Source organism: Phodopus roborovskii, unplaced genomic scaffold (assembly GCF_943737965.1).
Source record: "Phodopus roborovskii unplaced genomic scaffold, PHOROB, whole genome shotgun sequence".
In the NCBI taxonomy this organism is placed as follows: domain Eukaryota; kingdom Metazoa; phylum Chordata; class Mammalia; order Rodentia; family Cricetidae; genus Phodopus; species Phodopus roborovskii.
The window spans coordinates 18,707,011-18,723,908 of record NW_026126482.1 but is presented as its reverse complement, the minus strand read 5'-3'; the positions used below and the strand labels follow the sequence as shown (position 1 = coordinate 18,723,908).

At 47.0% G+C, this 16,898-nt stretch overlaps 1 protein-coding gene across 1 annotated transcript in view; it reads right to left on the bottom strand.

Moving 5' to 3' along the window:
- The window catches only part of Gfod1 (glucose-fructose oxidoreductase domain containing 1), a 92,311-nt gene extending 75,857 nt beyond the window's left edge, over positions 1–16,454 (bottom strand). Inside the window, exon 1 of the mRNA XM_051194368.1 lies at positions 16,165–16,454. Coding sequence (XP_051050325.1) covers positions 16,165–16,417 — 253 coding nt within the window. The 5' untranslated portion in view covers positions 16,418–16,454. The remainder of the gene's footprint in view (positions 1–16,164) is intronic.
- Between the last annotated feature and the right edge of the window lie 444 nt (positions 16,455–16,898).

Below are 16,898 nucleotides of genomic sequence, written 5' to 3'. Positions count from 1 at the left end.
AACCAAGAGAAATAGACCTGATTTCTTCCCCTTCAGGTTAACTGAGTGATTCCTCTGGAGGTGTCTGAATCAATAGCACAGATTTCTCGTCCCCAGAGGTGAGAGAATGTCCTCTGGCTTTTAGAACACCCAGGGCATCCCTGAGAGCCAGTTGCAGCAAAAGATGCAGCACCAGCACCTGCTGGCTGCAACCATGAAACAGGGCGGTGCTCTCCAACAACTCCCCGACAGCAGTTTCTATCGACTGTCTGACCCGGCCTTTGCTGTAAATAATAACCCTTGACCTGCCCAGGATTTGTCAAGAGCACATTGTTCCTCAGTCTAGTAGAGCCCATGCTTAGTAAGGATCTAACAGAAGATACTAACACATTCCCAACACCCACCGGGATGGTAAATCTGTGCCCAGAAACTATACAGAACCAACCCCCACTGAACTGCTGGCTTGACAGTTGGTGGGAGCAGCTACCCACACTGATGTGTTCTCAGCAGTGTGCTTAAAGAAATTCTAAAAAAAAAAACTATCAAGGGCACAACACACATGGGCTGGTGCACGTGTGTGTACACATGTATGCATATGCACACACAGGCACATGTGCACACACAGATTACACACACTTACACACACACACACACACACACACACACACACGCACGCACGCACGCACTCACACACACATTAGCAAGCAGCCTTTCCACTAACACTCAGCAACCCGTGACCTTGCCCTAGGAACTCATCTCCTCCTTCACAGAGAGAGGGAAGGTCTCTTCCTGGTACGGAGCAGAACTGTTCTGTTTATATAAAGGATTAAAAAAGAAGAAGAAGAAGCTAAACTCATCAACTACATGACAGAAATGGCAATGACACTAACCCTAAAAATAGCTACAAAACCAAATTATGTGATCCATTGGTGCAAGTTATTCAAATTGATATTCAAAGTGGGAACTAGAGAAATGATTTTAAAATCTAAGTGAGCACCTGCCTGCTACAAGAAAAATGCTTAGTGGAAGGAAGGACCCCAGCCCAAGGTCTACAGCTAATCAGTTGTGAGACTGAGACACCAACCACCTGTCCAGCCTCCCATGACAACACCCTTTTGGCCCCCCGGCTTGTTACACAGGATTGTCTTGGCACGAGGTTCTCATTACATGGGTTGTTTTGCTTGTTTGCTTGCTTGTTTGTTTGTTTTATTGTTGTTTTGTTTCGATTGTTTGATGGTCTCGTGCATTTATAGATTAAGTTTGCGTCATTTTCACCTCGTTCTCCTCTCTCACTCCCCAGCTTCTCCCACTGGAATTTTTCCTCTTGATTCCTACTCTCATGTCTTCCTTTTGTGTGTGGTCCACCGAGTCCAGTAAGAGGACTTGCCCAAGGGTGGATAGCAGGTGATTTAGTGAATCAAGAGCCATTTGGCTGTGGCTACATCATTGAAGAAAATGGCATCCCTCCCTTCACAGCCACTAACTGCTAATCGTCCCCCTGGGACAAATAGGGCCTGGTGAGCCCATTCCCCACCAATGGTGGAAATGTGACAGCCCAGTCCTGGCAATTAACCACCTGCTGTCTCTTGTCCATGTCTCATATTGCCCAGGCTGACACTGAATTTGCAACGTAGCTGAGGATGGCCTTCATCTCCTGATGTTGTCTCCACCTCCTCAGCGTTGAGACTACAGGGGTACACGTGCCACCCTCTCGTGCCTATATCCTTTCAGGGTAGGAGCTAGCAAAACCTTCACTTTTCATACAAGTTCAAGTTCAAGCAGCAAAGGGAAGGATGAAAACGGGGCAGCTGCCTCCAGCTGTGTTTGGGTTTGGGCCTCACAAAGTTAGGGTTATAAATAGTCACTCTTCAGCAGGAGCATAGGCTTCTCCCAGAGTGAGGGCCAGACACACATCACTCACCTAAACACCCGAGGTCCCAGCTCTGGAGCTTCCCTCGACCCCCAGCTACTCGTTCTCCTTATAACCCTGCTATTTCTCAACACCCCTCTGTGCTCTCCAATGCTCTCCTTCTCTATATACTTCTTTCTCTCTGCTCCTACTTCTCCCCTGGCCAGGTCCAGTCAGCTGGCCGGCCGTATTCAGCCCACTACTACTTTCTCTGTGCTGGTCTCTTTCAGATGCCTCTGGCTCTCCTCTCTTTCACATCTACAAAAACAAAACAAAACAAACCTTCCCCTTAACAATACCATGGTGTGAGCAAGTCAGTTGTTTACACAATCATCAACACATACAAAGTTCTGTATCCTTTTTCTTTTTTCCATAATTATAAAGTTGTTCACTTTTCCTACCATCTCCCCAATATAGAATTCCAGTGGCTACATGTAGCATATAATCAGTGCATTTCCTGTGTTTAAATTAGTGTCGCCACCATGGAACACTAAGTTTCTAGAGATTTACTAACTATAGAGATGTCGCTGAAGTGCTGTGTGGGGAGATGTCTTTTGTTACTGTTACTTCATTTCCTTAGAAGAGCTTCCTAGAAGTCAGCTCCTCCTTTTCCTCCTTGTTAGAGAAACACACGTGCCAACCGACAAACTAATCCCACAGCACATGAGACTCCTCTCAGGGGACTTGGGTTTGGTTCTGATGTGACTGTTAGTGATTAGGTCTAAGAACACTGACAAGCCACTCAACTCCTCTGAGACTTGGATTCCTGAGGCTTTAGTTAGGAGACAGGTATAACAGTACCGCTTCCCCAACCCCCAGGACCTGTCTGAGGTTATCTGACTGCTAGCAGGATTCTCTCTCCACTATTCCTCAGGGTCTCCTGTCTGAGGCACCAGATCTCAGATCCAATCTCCCTTCTTTGGTTTTCATATCAGCTGTCTGGGAAAATGACTGAAGTCAAAGCTCACTGAAGGGCTATGCTAATGTAACATGGACCTGCAAATCAAGCCAACCTTGGTGGAATCGGCTGCTCCTCCTCCTACAGCATCCCTTAACCCAGGTCAGCTCTGGAGTTTCACAAATTTCCATGTCTGTAAGAGATAGCCACAGGGCACTGTGGCAATAACAAACACATCCAGGCCTTTACTTGGGAACTTCCCAGAACTCAACGTGTGCCTGTGTGTCTTCTCATGGCCCAGTGCCCCATAGCTCTGGGTCCCACTGTGGTCCTCTTTAAAAGGGGGACTGAGTTCAGTTCCCAGCACCCACACGCTCGGCTCACAACTGTCTATAACTCCAGCTCCAGGAGATCCAACGCCCTCTTCTTGCCTCTATGGACCTGCACACACTTATATAAACACATACACATGCACACACACAATTAAAAATAAAAAAATCAACAAGTCCAAAAACTAACAAGCACCGAAGCCAGGAACTAGGAAATCTAATGCAGGTCCCCTGAGGACCTGAAGGATCCAGTCTAATCCCACCAGAGGCCAGAGCGGGCTCCAGATACACAGGACTCTGGAATCCCCCATGCCCTGAGCTGTAGATGGAGGCAGCTGCGTTTGGTCAGGAAGGAGTGGCTAACTCTCACTTCCAAAGACAAACATAGCATTGTGGTACCCAGGGCCCTTAGAGGAGAAAGCCAGGCTTTCTGTACTCTGGACATGAATAGCCCTGCATATTAAATCAGACAAGCGCATCCCCACGGGCTCCAAACTTGTCTCTGGGGACTCTCTGAGAGCAAGATCATTATGAGGTGTAAGCAACTGTCCCTCTCCCTGGAGCTGCAGGAAACAACAGCATTTGCAAACAAACCTCCAGAACCTCCCTTCTCTATTTTGTATGGCTACTGCTCTTTTCTCCCTGATGCCCTAGCTCTAAGGAAAAAGAGGAAGCAGAGCAGAAGAGCACAGCTCATTGTCATCCACCCAGTTACTCATATTCGTGTAGATGAGCAGAGTTCCCTGGGATTCCTCCAAATAATCAGCAATCCAAGCTGACTGCTGTGAACTTGGCTCCAGTGGACAGCCGCTCTGCAGACACCCGACTCCAGCACGTGTGTGTTCACACTCTCGGGTGCACATTTCTCTCCTCCACTACCCCCACTAATCCTGCACCCCACGGGCTCGCTCCTGCCTCTCTGCTCTTCCCTCCCATCCCCTCCAAGCTCTGACAAGCTGGGATGCAGCAGCCTAGGTTCCCTAAGAAATGTTCACACCGATGGATAGTGCCGTCCTAGCCATGAACAGGACTCAAAGAGGGGGTAAATTAAGTCATAACGATCAGCAAAATCGTGATGACCCTCCAGTTGAGGCTTTGTGCCCTAGACTGTTAAACCTCTCCCCTCAGATGAAGGGAAGGGGTAATGGAAAGAGAGAGAAAGAATGAAGACAGAAGCCACGCTTTTGCTGGAGTCTTCCAGTGTGCTGGCGGGAGGTAGGAATGAGGTTACTGTGTAGTCCAGTTTCTCTCAGCCCAGGTCCTGTCAGGGTCAAAAGGCCTAGCACTAGCTGGGTGGTGGTAGAACACACCTGTATTCCCAGCACTCAGGAGACAGAGGCAGGCCAATCTCTGGTCTACAGAGTGAGGTCCAGGGCAGCCAAGGCTACACACAGAGAAACCCCATCACCAAAAAAAAAAACAAAAACCAAAACTCACCAGCACCACCACTAAAAGAGGCCTGGCAATGAGCTGGGCAGATAACTAAGGGAGGCACTTGCTGCACAAGCATGAGGACCAAAGTTTGATCCCCAGAACCCACTTAAACAGCCACAAACCATGGTGCACTTGTAATCCCATCACTGGGGAGATAGAGACAGGCAGATCTCTGGAGCCCACTGGCCACTGAGCCACCCTACCTGCTTAGAGTACCAGGTCAAGTGAGAGACCCTGCCTCAAAAAACTCAAGGTGAACAAGAGCATGAAAGTTGAGCTCTGACCTCCACAGGCACCCTGGAGGTGGGCTGGGGCTGGTACCTGCCCTCCTGCGTGTGAAGTCCCTTTGTTTCTCTGCTTCTCTCTCTACCATAACTAGAAACCCCAGGCCTTGCAAGTTTGCTAAGGATTCCCAACATGGCAGCCTTCCTTGGGTGCCATCGCTACCTAAAGTCCTGTGGAGCTCAGGGAGGGTGGAGGATTCTATTTTTGTATTCATTCCCAATGTCTCAGCGTATTTAGGAAATTCTCCATAACACATTTCCTTCTGATTAATAATAGAGTCCTTGCTAATAAACTGAGAGGGCTGAGCCTAGACCTTGTGAAGCCTCTACTAATTAGTTCTGAGACACCAACACCCCAGTGTGTACACTCCCTACCACCCCATTCCTCGGAGGAAGTAAAACACTCATGAATGGATTAATCTTGCATAAAGGCAGGGACACGGTTGTCTCTTAAGGGTCCCATGTGCTCCCTCTTCTTATATTCTTATTATGGAGATTAAATTTCAACATGAGTTCCCAAGAAGACGCTGAACTCCAGCAGCAAAGCTTGGCTTGGCAGCACAGGCCAGACTGAGCCCCTCCACAGCATCTCATTGACCCCACTCTCCACCCCTACCCGGTCCACATGGAAGTGCTTCAGGGTGAATTCATTTCCACAGGGCTTTTCAGTAAGGCAGTCATTTGGCTCCTCTGAACCCGGGGTCCTTCCAACACTCTTGCAAACTGTCTCCCTCGCTGACCTCAGAGACCTATCACTTGCTACCATCACTAATTGGAACCCGAGGAGAGAGAATGGTGCAAGTAGCATCAACAGTAGCTCAAAAAAATTTATTTTTTATTTTTTTTTTTTATTTTGGACATCCTTAAAATTTTGTGATTAGCAAATGGCACGCATACTAACAAGACACGGAGTAGTAATTTAACACAGGTCTACACGTGATGATCAAATCAGGGTAATCAGTATTTCTATTCTTCAACTCATATCTATTCTGCATGTAGGGAACCTTCAACCTCTTCACTTCTGATCATTTTGACCAAGCTGGACATTTTCAGTCCACTATGTCCTGGGTGCTGGGAACCCTGCATAGAGAGCTCAGTAGAATTGAACAGTTACTCAACTCAGAGGGCTTTTTTCCTTAAAATGTATTTGTGTGTTCTCATCATTTTTTCATTTTGAATTTTTTAAATGCATATGAGCATGTATCTGTATGTATGTGTAACATGTGTATACAGTGCCTGCAAGGCCGGAAAGCGTCAGATATCCTGGAGGAGGAGGTACAGGTAGATGGGAGCTGCCAGGTAGGTGCTTGGAACTAGATCTTCTGAAAGAAAAGCTAGAACTCTTAACTGCGGAACCATCTATGCAGCCTCTCAAATGTATATTTATTAGTTTATTTAGAGATGGGGTCTCAGCATGTACACAAATGGTTCTCAACCTACAGATTGTGACCCCTTTGGGGGAAGGACAAATGGCACTTGCATAGGGGTCATCTAAGACCATCAAAACAAACATATTTACATTACAATTCATAACAGTAGCAAAATTACAGATATGGCATAACAATGAAATAATTTTATGACTGGGAGTCACCAGCACAAGGAGCTGTACTAAAGGGTCACAGCATCAGGGTAGTTGAAAACAACTGTTGTAGACCAGGATGGCTTTGACGCTCTTGCCTCAGCCTCCCAAATCCTAGAATGACAAACAGGCATCACTGGGCCCAATTCACACCTTTCTTTTAAATTATTTAAGTCCTGCTCTCCCTTCCTAGTCCAGTGGAAGCCCCAACTCACCCCAAGCCCTAACAAGCTAGGCTCAGCCATCCACACTCTATACTTCAATGCAAGAGATAGGCAGTAGTGGAAAGCAGAGAAAGGAGGTCCAGGGGCTGGAGAGAGATCAGTGGGTAAGAGTACCAACTGCCCATACAAAGGGTTCGATTCCCACCACTGACATGGGGGTTCACAACCACCTGGTATCTCCAGTTTTAGGGGCTCCGACTCCCTCTTTTGACTTCTGTGAGTACCAAGCACACACTTAATATGCACACATACATGTAGGCACATCCTCATACACATATAATAAAGTAAACCAAGAGAGAGATCTATTAATGTAGCCACACTAGGAAGAGGGACAAAAGGAAGTCTAGTGACAGCCACCAATCTCTGCAAGTCCATCTTCAAGGTTCTGATGTGAGGTTTAGGTTTACAAAGCAAGAGACATGCATAACTAAGCAGTCCTGGCCAGGTGTGGTCATGCCCATCACTAACACACCATTGTCTGGCTCCAGCTTCTCTTGCAAGGTGGTCGGACAGGTTTCCACAACTGTGAAATCTCTTCTTGGGAACCGAGTTCCCACTCTGGCTGGCACTAGACAGCAAGCAGCCTTTTCCTTCTCTGAACATGAATTCCTGGAGAAGTTCTAATTCTTTGAGGGTCATTGTAAGTGTCTTCCTTTAGATTATTACCCCCAGGACAATTACACTAGAGAACTTGCTTTGTGTGCTTAAAGCCCTGGGTTTCATCCTTAGCACAAGATATTTGTATGTGTCTGTGTTATATGTGTGCATATATAAAACCATATATATGACCTTATATTAATAATAATTGGTCTCACTGGACCTCACATACATTATTTCTTTTGATTGTTTTGCTGTAATCAATTAGCAAAACGATGCAACGATGTAGTTCATAAAGTAAATAAAGGTTGAGAGCCACTACTCTATCCAAACACTATAGATAGAAATGACAGCCAGGAGACAGCACCAGACATAAGCAAAGAGAACTGGGAAGTGGAGAGGGGCTGTACTTTCCAGATGGCTGAACCTGTAATGTGTGTAGCTAGAAGCTACAGACAGCTTGTGTCTACCACATTGGAAGCAGAGGAGGCTGGTGTGAGGAGAGATGGATAACAATGTTGACACACACAGAGAAGCAAAATTAATTCTAGGAATACACAGTCCAGGTACCCAAGATCAGCTCTTGGGTTCTATGAGACGCCCCACATCCCTGTCACAAGTGATGGTCGATATAAGGACTTGATAACCTCCATGCCTTCTGCTCATCACACACCTGTGAAGCTACTATGGTGGTCTCTCAGTATCTTCAGCACAGGTTTACTATCCTGGAAAATACCAAAATCTTTGGGTGCTCAAACCCCTTTTGTAAAAATGAACATTGTTTGCACAGAACGACATGTATTACCTGTGCACTAAATCCCATCTAAATGTAAGCACTGTATAAACTGCATTGGCTGGGGGATAGTGACAAGAAAAGGTTTGTGTGTGTTTGGTATAGATGCAGCTTCTTTTTATGAATAATTTCCACCTGTAATTTATTGATCTGAGCATGTAGAATCCATAGACCTTGAATGCTGGCTGTACTGAGTTTGTAGCAAATACAAGATGAAAAGCTTAGCTTACATACCTTCTCTTTGGGGAAGGAAGGAATGAAGGGAGGGAGAGAGGGACGGAGGAAGGGAAGGAGAGAGGAAGGAAGGGAGGGAGGGAAGGAAGGAGGGAGGGAGGGAAGGAGAGGGAGGGAGGAACAGAGGGGGGAGGAATGAGAGGGATGGAGGGAGGAATGGGAGGGAGGGAGGGAGGGAGGGAGAGAGGGAGGGGGAAAACATAAATGTTATTTTCTGGATCTAGCAGAAAACATGAAAACCATTTCAAAGGCTTGCGGAATACTTGCCTGGCATGCACAAAGACCTGTGTTCCATCCCCTGCACTACACAAAACCAGGCATGGTACTACATGTCTGCAATCCTAACACAGGAAGTAGAGATAAGAGAGCAGAAGTTCATCCGCAGCTACATAGCGAGTTCAAATCCAACCTGGGATGTACAAGATGAGGTCTCAAAAGGAAATGTTTTTAATTGAAGATAAGAACCATTTAATCTAGGCATGGATGGTGACTAATACCTGTAATCCCAGTACCCAGGAGACTGAAGCAGGGGGATTGCCCCAAGTTCAAGTCCAGCCTGGACTATATAGTGAGACACTGTCTCAACACCTACCCCTCCCCATGAAAAAGCATCATATATATACGCCAGCTAGAGGATTGAGCATATAAGAGACAAACAGAAAGGAATGTTTATTGAGCCCATACATAGAACAAAGTGGGGGCCAACAGGCCAGATCTTGACATAATCCTTCTCATTTTAAATGTTCCACATGGTAGTATCATTTGCTCCATTACACTGGTGAGACTAACTGAGGTTCAAGAATAATGGGTATTGGGCGGGGCTGGTGAGAAGGCCCAGCAGATAAAATTACTTATGAGTTGGATCCTTACAATTCAAGGTGGGAAGTAGAGACCCAACCCCCAACAGTTGTCCTCTGACTGACACAGATTGCCATAACACATGCAAACCCACACACAATGATAATTTCAAAAGGGCTGGTGAGATGGCTCTGTGAGTGTAAGTGCATAAGCCTAGGAACCTGAGTTCAACCCCCAGAAGCCACTCAATAAATAGAAAGGGGGACCAACTCAAAGTTGCCCTCAGACAATATATTTTTGAATTTTTAGTAATAATTTAAAAATAATTTTTAAAATGAATACCTCCCCCACAGTCACACGGGAGTGGCCTGCAACTAGTTACTTTAACCACATACAACATTTTATATGAGCAGGCGCCTTCCTAGGTTACAGCTAGCACATGTGTCATAATATGCCTGCATATTAAGCTTGCTTCCTCATTTCCTCTTTCATGTCATTGTCCCAGTTCAGGTATCAAAATTGGCAACAACTTCTTTTACTTTCTCCCTCCAAGATAAACTACAGAATTGTTCATCTCCGACACACCCAGCCAAGTATCTTTCCAATGCATCTAGTATCAGTCAGAGGCAAGGAGCTTGGTTATGTTTGGGTTTTCCTAAACATAAACAGAGTAATTTCCCTCATTTACATTATGCCATGGGCTTCCTCAACTCTCCACCAAACTGCTAGACTAAAAATCACTTCCTGCTGTGCACACAGGGGCAGGAACCCAGAGAATACAATCACTTCTTTTTTGCAGTGTTAAGATAGGAAGAAAGCCAAAAGAAACTCCAGGGAAGAACTGGAAATTCAGGGGCTACTAGAATATCAGAAAGGAAGCCCTCATGTCCAAGTCTGACCTTGTCATTATCTGCAGCCCATATGATCATGGTGTGGCAGCAATGACCTGAGACCATCAGTTCTCCACTATCCCAGCAGCCTTCCTCAGTACTAAAGCAACCACCACTGCCAGGAAACAATGGACTGCTCCAGGTCCTTAGCTAATGATGCCAAATGCCAAACGAGTTGAGGCAAGAGTCAGGCACAGGAAGATCAGAGCTCAAGGAAAGCTCCAGCTTTACTCACCGCCCCAGGGAAGCCTTCCATTCACAGCCATCTCCAACCATGAGGACAGGGAGCATGACAGCAAGTGTCACCCATTGCATTCCACACAAGGCAGCAGGTATTTTTGGCACAGTCGCCGATGACAATTACTCTTGGAGGGAGGCTCCCCTGTGTTTCCAAAGGTGGAGTGCTTTAATAACTCCAGTGTCTAGTTGGTCCAGTATTGCAACCATGAGCTAGATGGAAATTGTTCATCTCAGCTACCACGCAGGAATCTGAATTGTGAAGAGCTCCCAGATAATGCCACTGAACAGTAAAGTTATAAGGGGACAGAATAGCATACAGGGCACACACACACACACACACACACACACACACACACACAAATTGCTGTGTTGATGGATGCATCCTGTTCCTAATCAAACAGCAAAAAGGTACTCTTCCTTCACTGGTCATTCAACAGGTATTCACAGCCTGTCTGCTAGACGACTGCGTGTCTGGTGCTATATAGGCAGTAGAGTTATGCAGGAGCAAGACAGACAAAAGCTCTGCCCTCAAAGAGTTGCCTTCCAGCAGAGGGACAAAGGGCAGTTAAGATGACACCCACCCATGAGGCTTACCAGCTATGAGAGTGTCACCAAGAACAGAAAAGGACAACAGAAATGGACTCAGAAACTTTTGATGGAAAGGGGAGGCCAGAAAAGTCACTCCTTCAAAATATAGACAGTGTTAACCATTCAAAGAGAAGGGGGGAGAGCTATCCATCCAAAGGCAAGGGAGAAGCCATCTAGAAAACCACCCAAAACCAATGCAAAGACCCAAAGAGTCAGATAATTGCCTGGTGAATTCCAGACACATAACAGAGGCCTTGGTACTGGCGGGTGGGACATCCAAGATTGAGGCCAATTGCTCAAACAGTAAGACGCAGAGTGAAGGCAGGACAACTTGAATCCAAGGACCTCCTAAGCATGAGTGTTAGTCCAGCTTCCATGAGAACCACCATGAGAGATGCCACTTCCAGGTGTCATGTATGTACAAACTCCTACACCTTCACCTCTCCCACGGTACAGAAAATCCACTGGGCCTACGCAGGCAGCCAGACAGCTTGCTACATTACCTACCTACGGAGAGAGGGTTGCTGCAAGAGGATCATGATTTGGCAGGTTCTGAATGACCCAGGGCTAGCTAGGAAGTGGTACTGGCCTGACCTGCTAGCCTGTCTGGACTAAAGAGTGTGAAACCAAACCTGCAGGCGCCCGCCCGTAGTCCAGGGCCTTGCTAGGAGGGCTGGGAAGGAAACTGACAAAATGCAGTGTGTCAGGTGCCAGCTCATCTGGCAGTCTCCATGTCAAAGGAAATGAAAATATGCTCCCTGATCCGCTCTCAGTTTGTGCACTTATGCTACAAATACATTAGTGTGTACAAAATGGCAGTGCCTCAAGATGACTCATTCCATGTTTGTGTAAGATAGAAAACGACCTAAATATTGAATAATGGGGAACGGGTCAAACGCACTTTTATTTCACCCATACAATAAAATCCTATATAGCCCAATACATTGATAGGGATGTTCCTTTATATATATGTTTCTCTCATTGGTTGATAAATAAAACACTGATTGGCCAGGCAGGAAGATAGGCAGGACTAGGAGATGAGAATTCTGGGAAATGTAGGCAGGTGGAGTCTCTATGTGAGCCCAGGAAGAGGGGGCATGTTAGGCATTCTCCAGTAAGTCAAGATCATGTGGAAATACATAGATTAATAGAAATAGGTTAATAAGTAAGACCGAGCTAGCCAATAAGCTCTAGACACCAACCAACAGTTTTATAACTAATATAGTGTCTGTGTGTTTTGTTTGGGGCTCCAGGGTGGTGAGGCCCTGCCAGACTAGAAAATTTATATCAACAAGACATGGCTAAGGATACACTCATATTCTAAATATATGTATGTGTGTGCATGGACTATATATATTTGTGTATAACATAAATATATTACATGTACATACATATGCATTCAATTACCCTTATCTGCAGGTATGTGGGTCAGAATTCCCATGGGTACACAAAGGTTCACAGCTGTTCAAGTCCCTTACTTAGAACAGCTTAGCATTTGTGTGTAATCTACATGAGTCTTCCCTGCTTTTCACCATCTCTAGACTGCCTAGAGTAGATAATAGAATAGAAATATAGCATGTAGTGGTCTTGCTATGTTGTTTAGGGAGTGAATGATTTTTTTTAATGTATTTATTCAGGACAGGTACACTTTCTTTTGGTTTTTGAGTATTTTTGACTCATGGTTGGTTGAATTCACAAATGCAGAACAAACATGGAGGGCCAACTGAATAGAAGACACTGAAAAAAAGTAGTGATGTTGGTTGCCTCAGAATGGGGTACACTTACTCTGTGTTGTGTACATTTATAGTATTTGAAATTTGTACCATGTAAACATATAACCTATTTAAACTAACTGAATACAATTTGAATCTTAAACAAACACATTCAAATTGGTTCCAGGAAGTACAAAGGTTCATGGTACTGAGAGCCTAGATGGGTACCCAGGGGAAGAGGTTGAGAAGCAGAAACCGGAATTCAGAAGGTGCCAATGATGATCAGTTTTGATGGCTGCAATTCTTAAGCCAACTGCAGGGACAGTAATGCATCTGACAGGACAGAACCTTGAGCATATGACCCAAGAGTCTCTCCAAGAAACCCCCACTAGTAGCTCAACTGTGGGTCATGGAGTTTGTGTGTGTGTGTTGTGTGTTATGTGTTGTGTTTATCTAAGTTGTTCTATTACCGTTATGACTCAAGGGTCAGATATTAGGCTGAGAATGTGATAGGTCAAACAGCAGCAGAGGAGCGACCAGCTGATCTTCTCTCCATACTTCCCAAATCAAAATGGACTTTTCAAGCCCCTCCCTATTCCTTCCCGTGCCTCTCTATCATATCCTGCATCTTCCAAAATCTCTATGGTCAATTCTTGTCAACTGGTTGCTGGCTCTGCCCCCCTGATCCACATTAAACTTCATTAACACAGTCTCAGAGTGTCACAGTGTGATCAAATAACCCTAAACGTGGTGGGTGTGTGTGTGGGTGGGTGTGGGTGTGTGTGTGTAGACTCATGCTACAGTGCATATATGATAGTCAGAGGGCAATCTCATGAAATCCGCTGTCTCCACCTCTTTATGGCTTCCAAGGATCAAACTCAGGTCTCTAGGTTTGCATAGCAAACACCTCTACCCAATGAGCCATCTCAATGGCCCAAGCTCACAGGATTCTTGAATGGCTTGCAGGGAGGGCATAAGGCTGGCCAGGCTCATCAGAGGCCAGTTCTTGTTTGTCATGTCATCAAGCTAAGGCTTTTCCTAAAAGCAAGGACAACGGAGCAGTATCTGCATTTCTGAGCTATTACTTGAAGCACTGTGAAGGATGAACCAGCAGGGAGCAGCTGAAAAGGTCAGAAATTAGGTGAGGACCTTGGTGTCTGTGGTGGGAAGCAACTGGGCAAAAAGGGTAACAAAGACAGAAAGATTCAGGAGATGATACTGACACTATGTGGGGAACCAATTCCAGCGTTGGGGTAGAAAACAACACAGGACCTCCCCAGAAGGTCCTTCTGACAGAAGGAATTGTGGTAATGAAGCAGGCTTAAGAAAGAACTAGAGAGGCTGGCTGCTGGGTACAGCTCCCTAGCTATGGCCATGGGTAGCTCAAACTCAGCTCTCTGAATCTGGGTAACCTCATTTGTAAAAATTAGCCAGGTGTCTACCTTACATACTTGTTTTCATCACAGTAAAATGCTTTATACACAACAATTTACCACATGGGCTGGCCCACAAGAGGTTCTCAGTTATAGGCAGCCCTAAGTGATGTACAAGTGGTGTGTAGCAGAAATACCTCTACAGCAGCTATGCCACTGAGGCAGTGTAACTGGCCTGAAAAGAATCAAGATATTCTAAAGAGACAGCTCTCATTTTGGCTATCAGACTATTAAAACAATGGACCCCCAAGAAACTGCAATTCCCCCTAGGAATCCCATGCTGGGAGAAGAGAAAGCATAAAGCCTGGATCAGCCAGAAAACTTTTCTCAAGGGAAGAGATTTGCAACTTGTCAGTCCACCTGGTGGGAGGGTGGAGCCAAAACAATGATGGGTAGATTGCAACTGGGCAGGAACTGCTAAGCCATGTGTAATTCTGTCCCTTTATCTAAACCTCAACCTCACTTCAAGACCTTGTAAATTGACTTGGAGGGGTCTCTCTTGTCCCTCTTCCCAATGTTAAATAGCTCTCCTTTTCTATTACTAATTTGGGTGTTTTAGTTGACTTATGGAGAACATGGGGTTGAACCTGGCTTGCTGGAGCACCACGTGTGACATGAAGTCTGGTAATGGTAGAGCTTTACAGAAGTTTCTGGAACTCAAAAGAGGATGTGCACGATCCCATTAATCTCACTTGTCTGGTGCCCTCTCCTTATCAGGCCATGTCATGGACTGAGGCACGGGTCTATCACTCTTGCTGGGGTGGAAAAAGAAAGACAATTCACCAGGACTCAATGGAGGGTGGCTCATTTCAAGTGCGGGTAAACACAAATATGTACAAACCCTCCAACGGCACAGCCAAGGTCAGACTGAGCACTGTGTGGGGTTTTCCACTTCCTGTGTTGTGTATGTACAAACCATGACTGTGAAGCCAGTCAAGAGCAGCCTCAAAGGTACAAGCAAGAGGACCCCCATAGGGCTTCCAGGGAAGCTAACTCCTGTGCAGCCATGTGTATATTTTCCATCAGTACAGACTACCCCAAACCACTGGCAAACACACTTAGAAAGGAAAAGAAGAAAGCTTGCAGCCGTCAAGAAAGCATGAATTCCTGGCTATCCCCCTGTTGCAGAGTATATCAGTTAATAGCACCTCTGATGCTTCATTCCGGAGAGGTAACTCATGTCGGTCTTGTCAATAAAACTTGTATGCATTTCTCCAGTGCTGAGAGATGAAACCTAACACCTTGTGCACACCAGGCAGGTGCCCTACCATAGTGCAACACTCCCAGTTCAGCTGTTTCTCTTTCTTCACCAATTAAGACTCTGACAACCAAGGGAGTTAACCACTGGGAGTAGCAGGGTAGGGTTGTTTTAGGTATGGGAGAGAGCTGTTGATGGACAGACTTGCTCAAGACATTCATTCCACTGAGCACAGCAGAGTCCCAGCCTGCTTGTAAACACAGCGTCTGGGAATATTCCGGAGGCAAAATACTGAGGTGCCATCGCACGTTTCCAAAGGAAATTGCAGCGTCTGGCCTTTTTCCACACAAAGCACCCTTGCCTCTGAAACCACAATGCTCATCTCCTAAGAATATAAGGTATGATATTCCCAACTGGAGTAGAAGCCTACTCCTGGGAGACTATGCCCAAAGGTTAAATTACAATCTCTACTAACCTCTGTCACATCCGAGAATGTTCTAATAGACCCGCCCACTCTCACTTCCACCGTCATTCCTTGCTAGCTTCCAGACAGCTGTCTCTTCTCTAATCTCACACTAACCTCACTTACAGTGGAAATAAACGACCCAAAAAGGGTGCCACAGCTGCAGACAACAGGTACACTGGGGGAAAACCCTTGCCACGTGTGCGGCCCTTTATTCAAGGGTTCCTGGCCGTGCGCTCGCCTCTCCCAGACGCGCATGCACCCACATAGGAGCACTAACACATACAGTTTCCTGTCCCGAACAGCAGCCCATCTTCAGATCCCTACATCTGACCCACCTGGTTCCTACACCTGGAACCCAAGCCTTTCCCAGCCTCCGCACCACACACGTGGGGATGAGCTTCCAGGTGGTGCAAGGAGCGAAGCGTGGAGGTGGGAAAGGCCACGGACTGGGAATGGGAAAGCCAGGAGTAGCATGCATGGTTTGGGAATCCCTGGGGTGTACGCTTCTGCAATTGGAGAGGGCGCGCGAAGCGAAGATTCAAGCTAAAGAAGAGAGGGCTGGGGGAGGGGGTCGCTCACCCAGGGTTTTGACAGCGATCTGCCTGGTGAGCGGCGGCGGCAGGTTGATGCACACCAAGTCTACATCCTGGTGCAGCAGCACCTCGTCGATGCGGCTAGTATAGAAAGGGACACTCATCTCCTTAGCCAGCTCCTCGGCTTCTTCCTGCGTGCGGCCCCACAGCGCCTTCACCGCGAAACCCTCATCTTTCAGCAGTGGGATGATGACACGGGCCGTGAGGCTGGTGCCGAACACGCCCACCCCGGGAAGCATGGCTGCTCAAGTCCGCCCGGATCGGCTTCTGCCGGGATCTCCAGTCGAACACTCGGGCGCACGCCTCTCCCCGGCCAGTCCCCGGCTGCGAGCTCCGGGCAAGGCGCCCGCGTGCGGCGGCGTGACAGCGCACCGAACCGCAGACCCTGTAGGCTCCGAGAGTCTCAGCGCCGTGACCGCTGCAGTGCCCGCCACGCAGGTATCGTGTCCTTCCCGGACACAGAGGCAGGGACTCCTCCAGGACGCACGAGGCCCCGAAGTCCGGTGGAGCCCGGGTTCATGCAGCGCTCCCGCTGCAGCGCCGGCCGGCTCCGTGCGCCCCGCCGAGGCCGCCCCATGCCAGGCTCATCCCCGCAGAATCTCTCTCCCGGGTCCGCGCTCCCTTTTCGCCACCCTCTCTGGGCTGCGGATCTCCTTTTCCCCGCGGTCCTTGGTGCCGAGTGAAATAACCCGGAGGCCAACTAAGAATGTGGATCGCGGT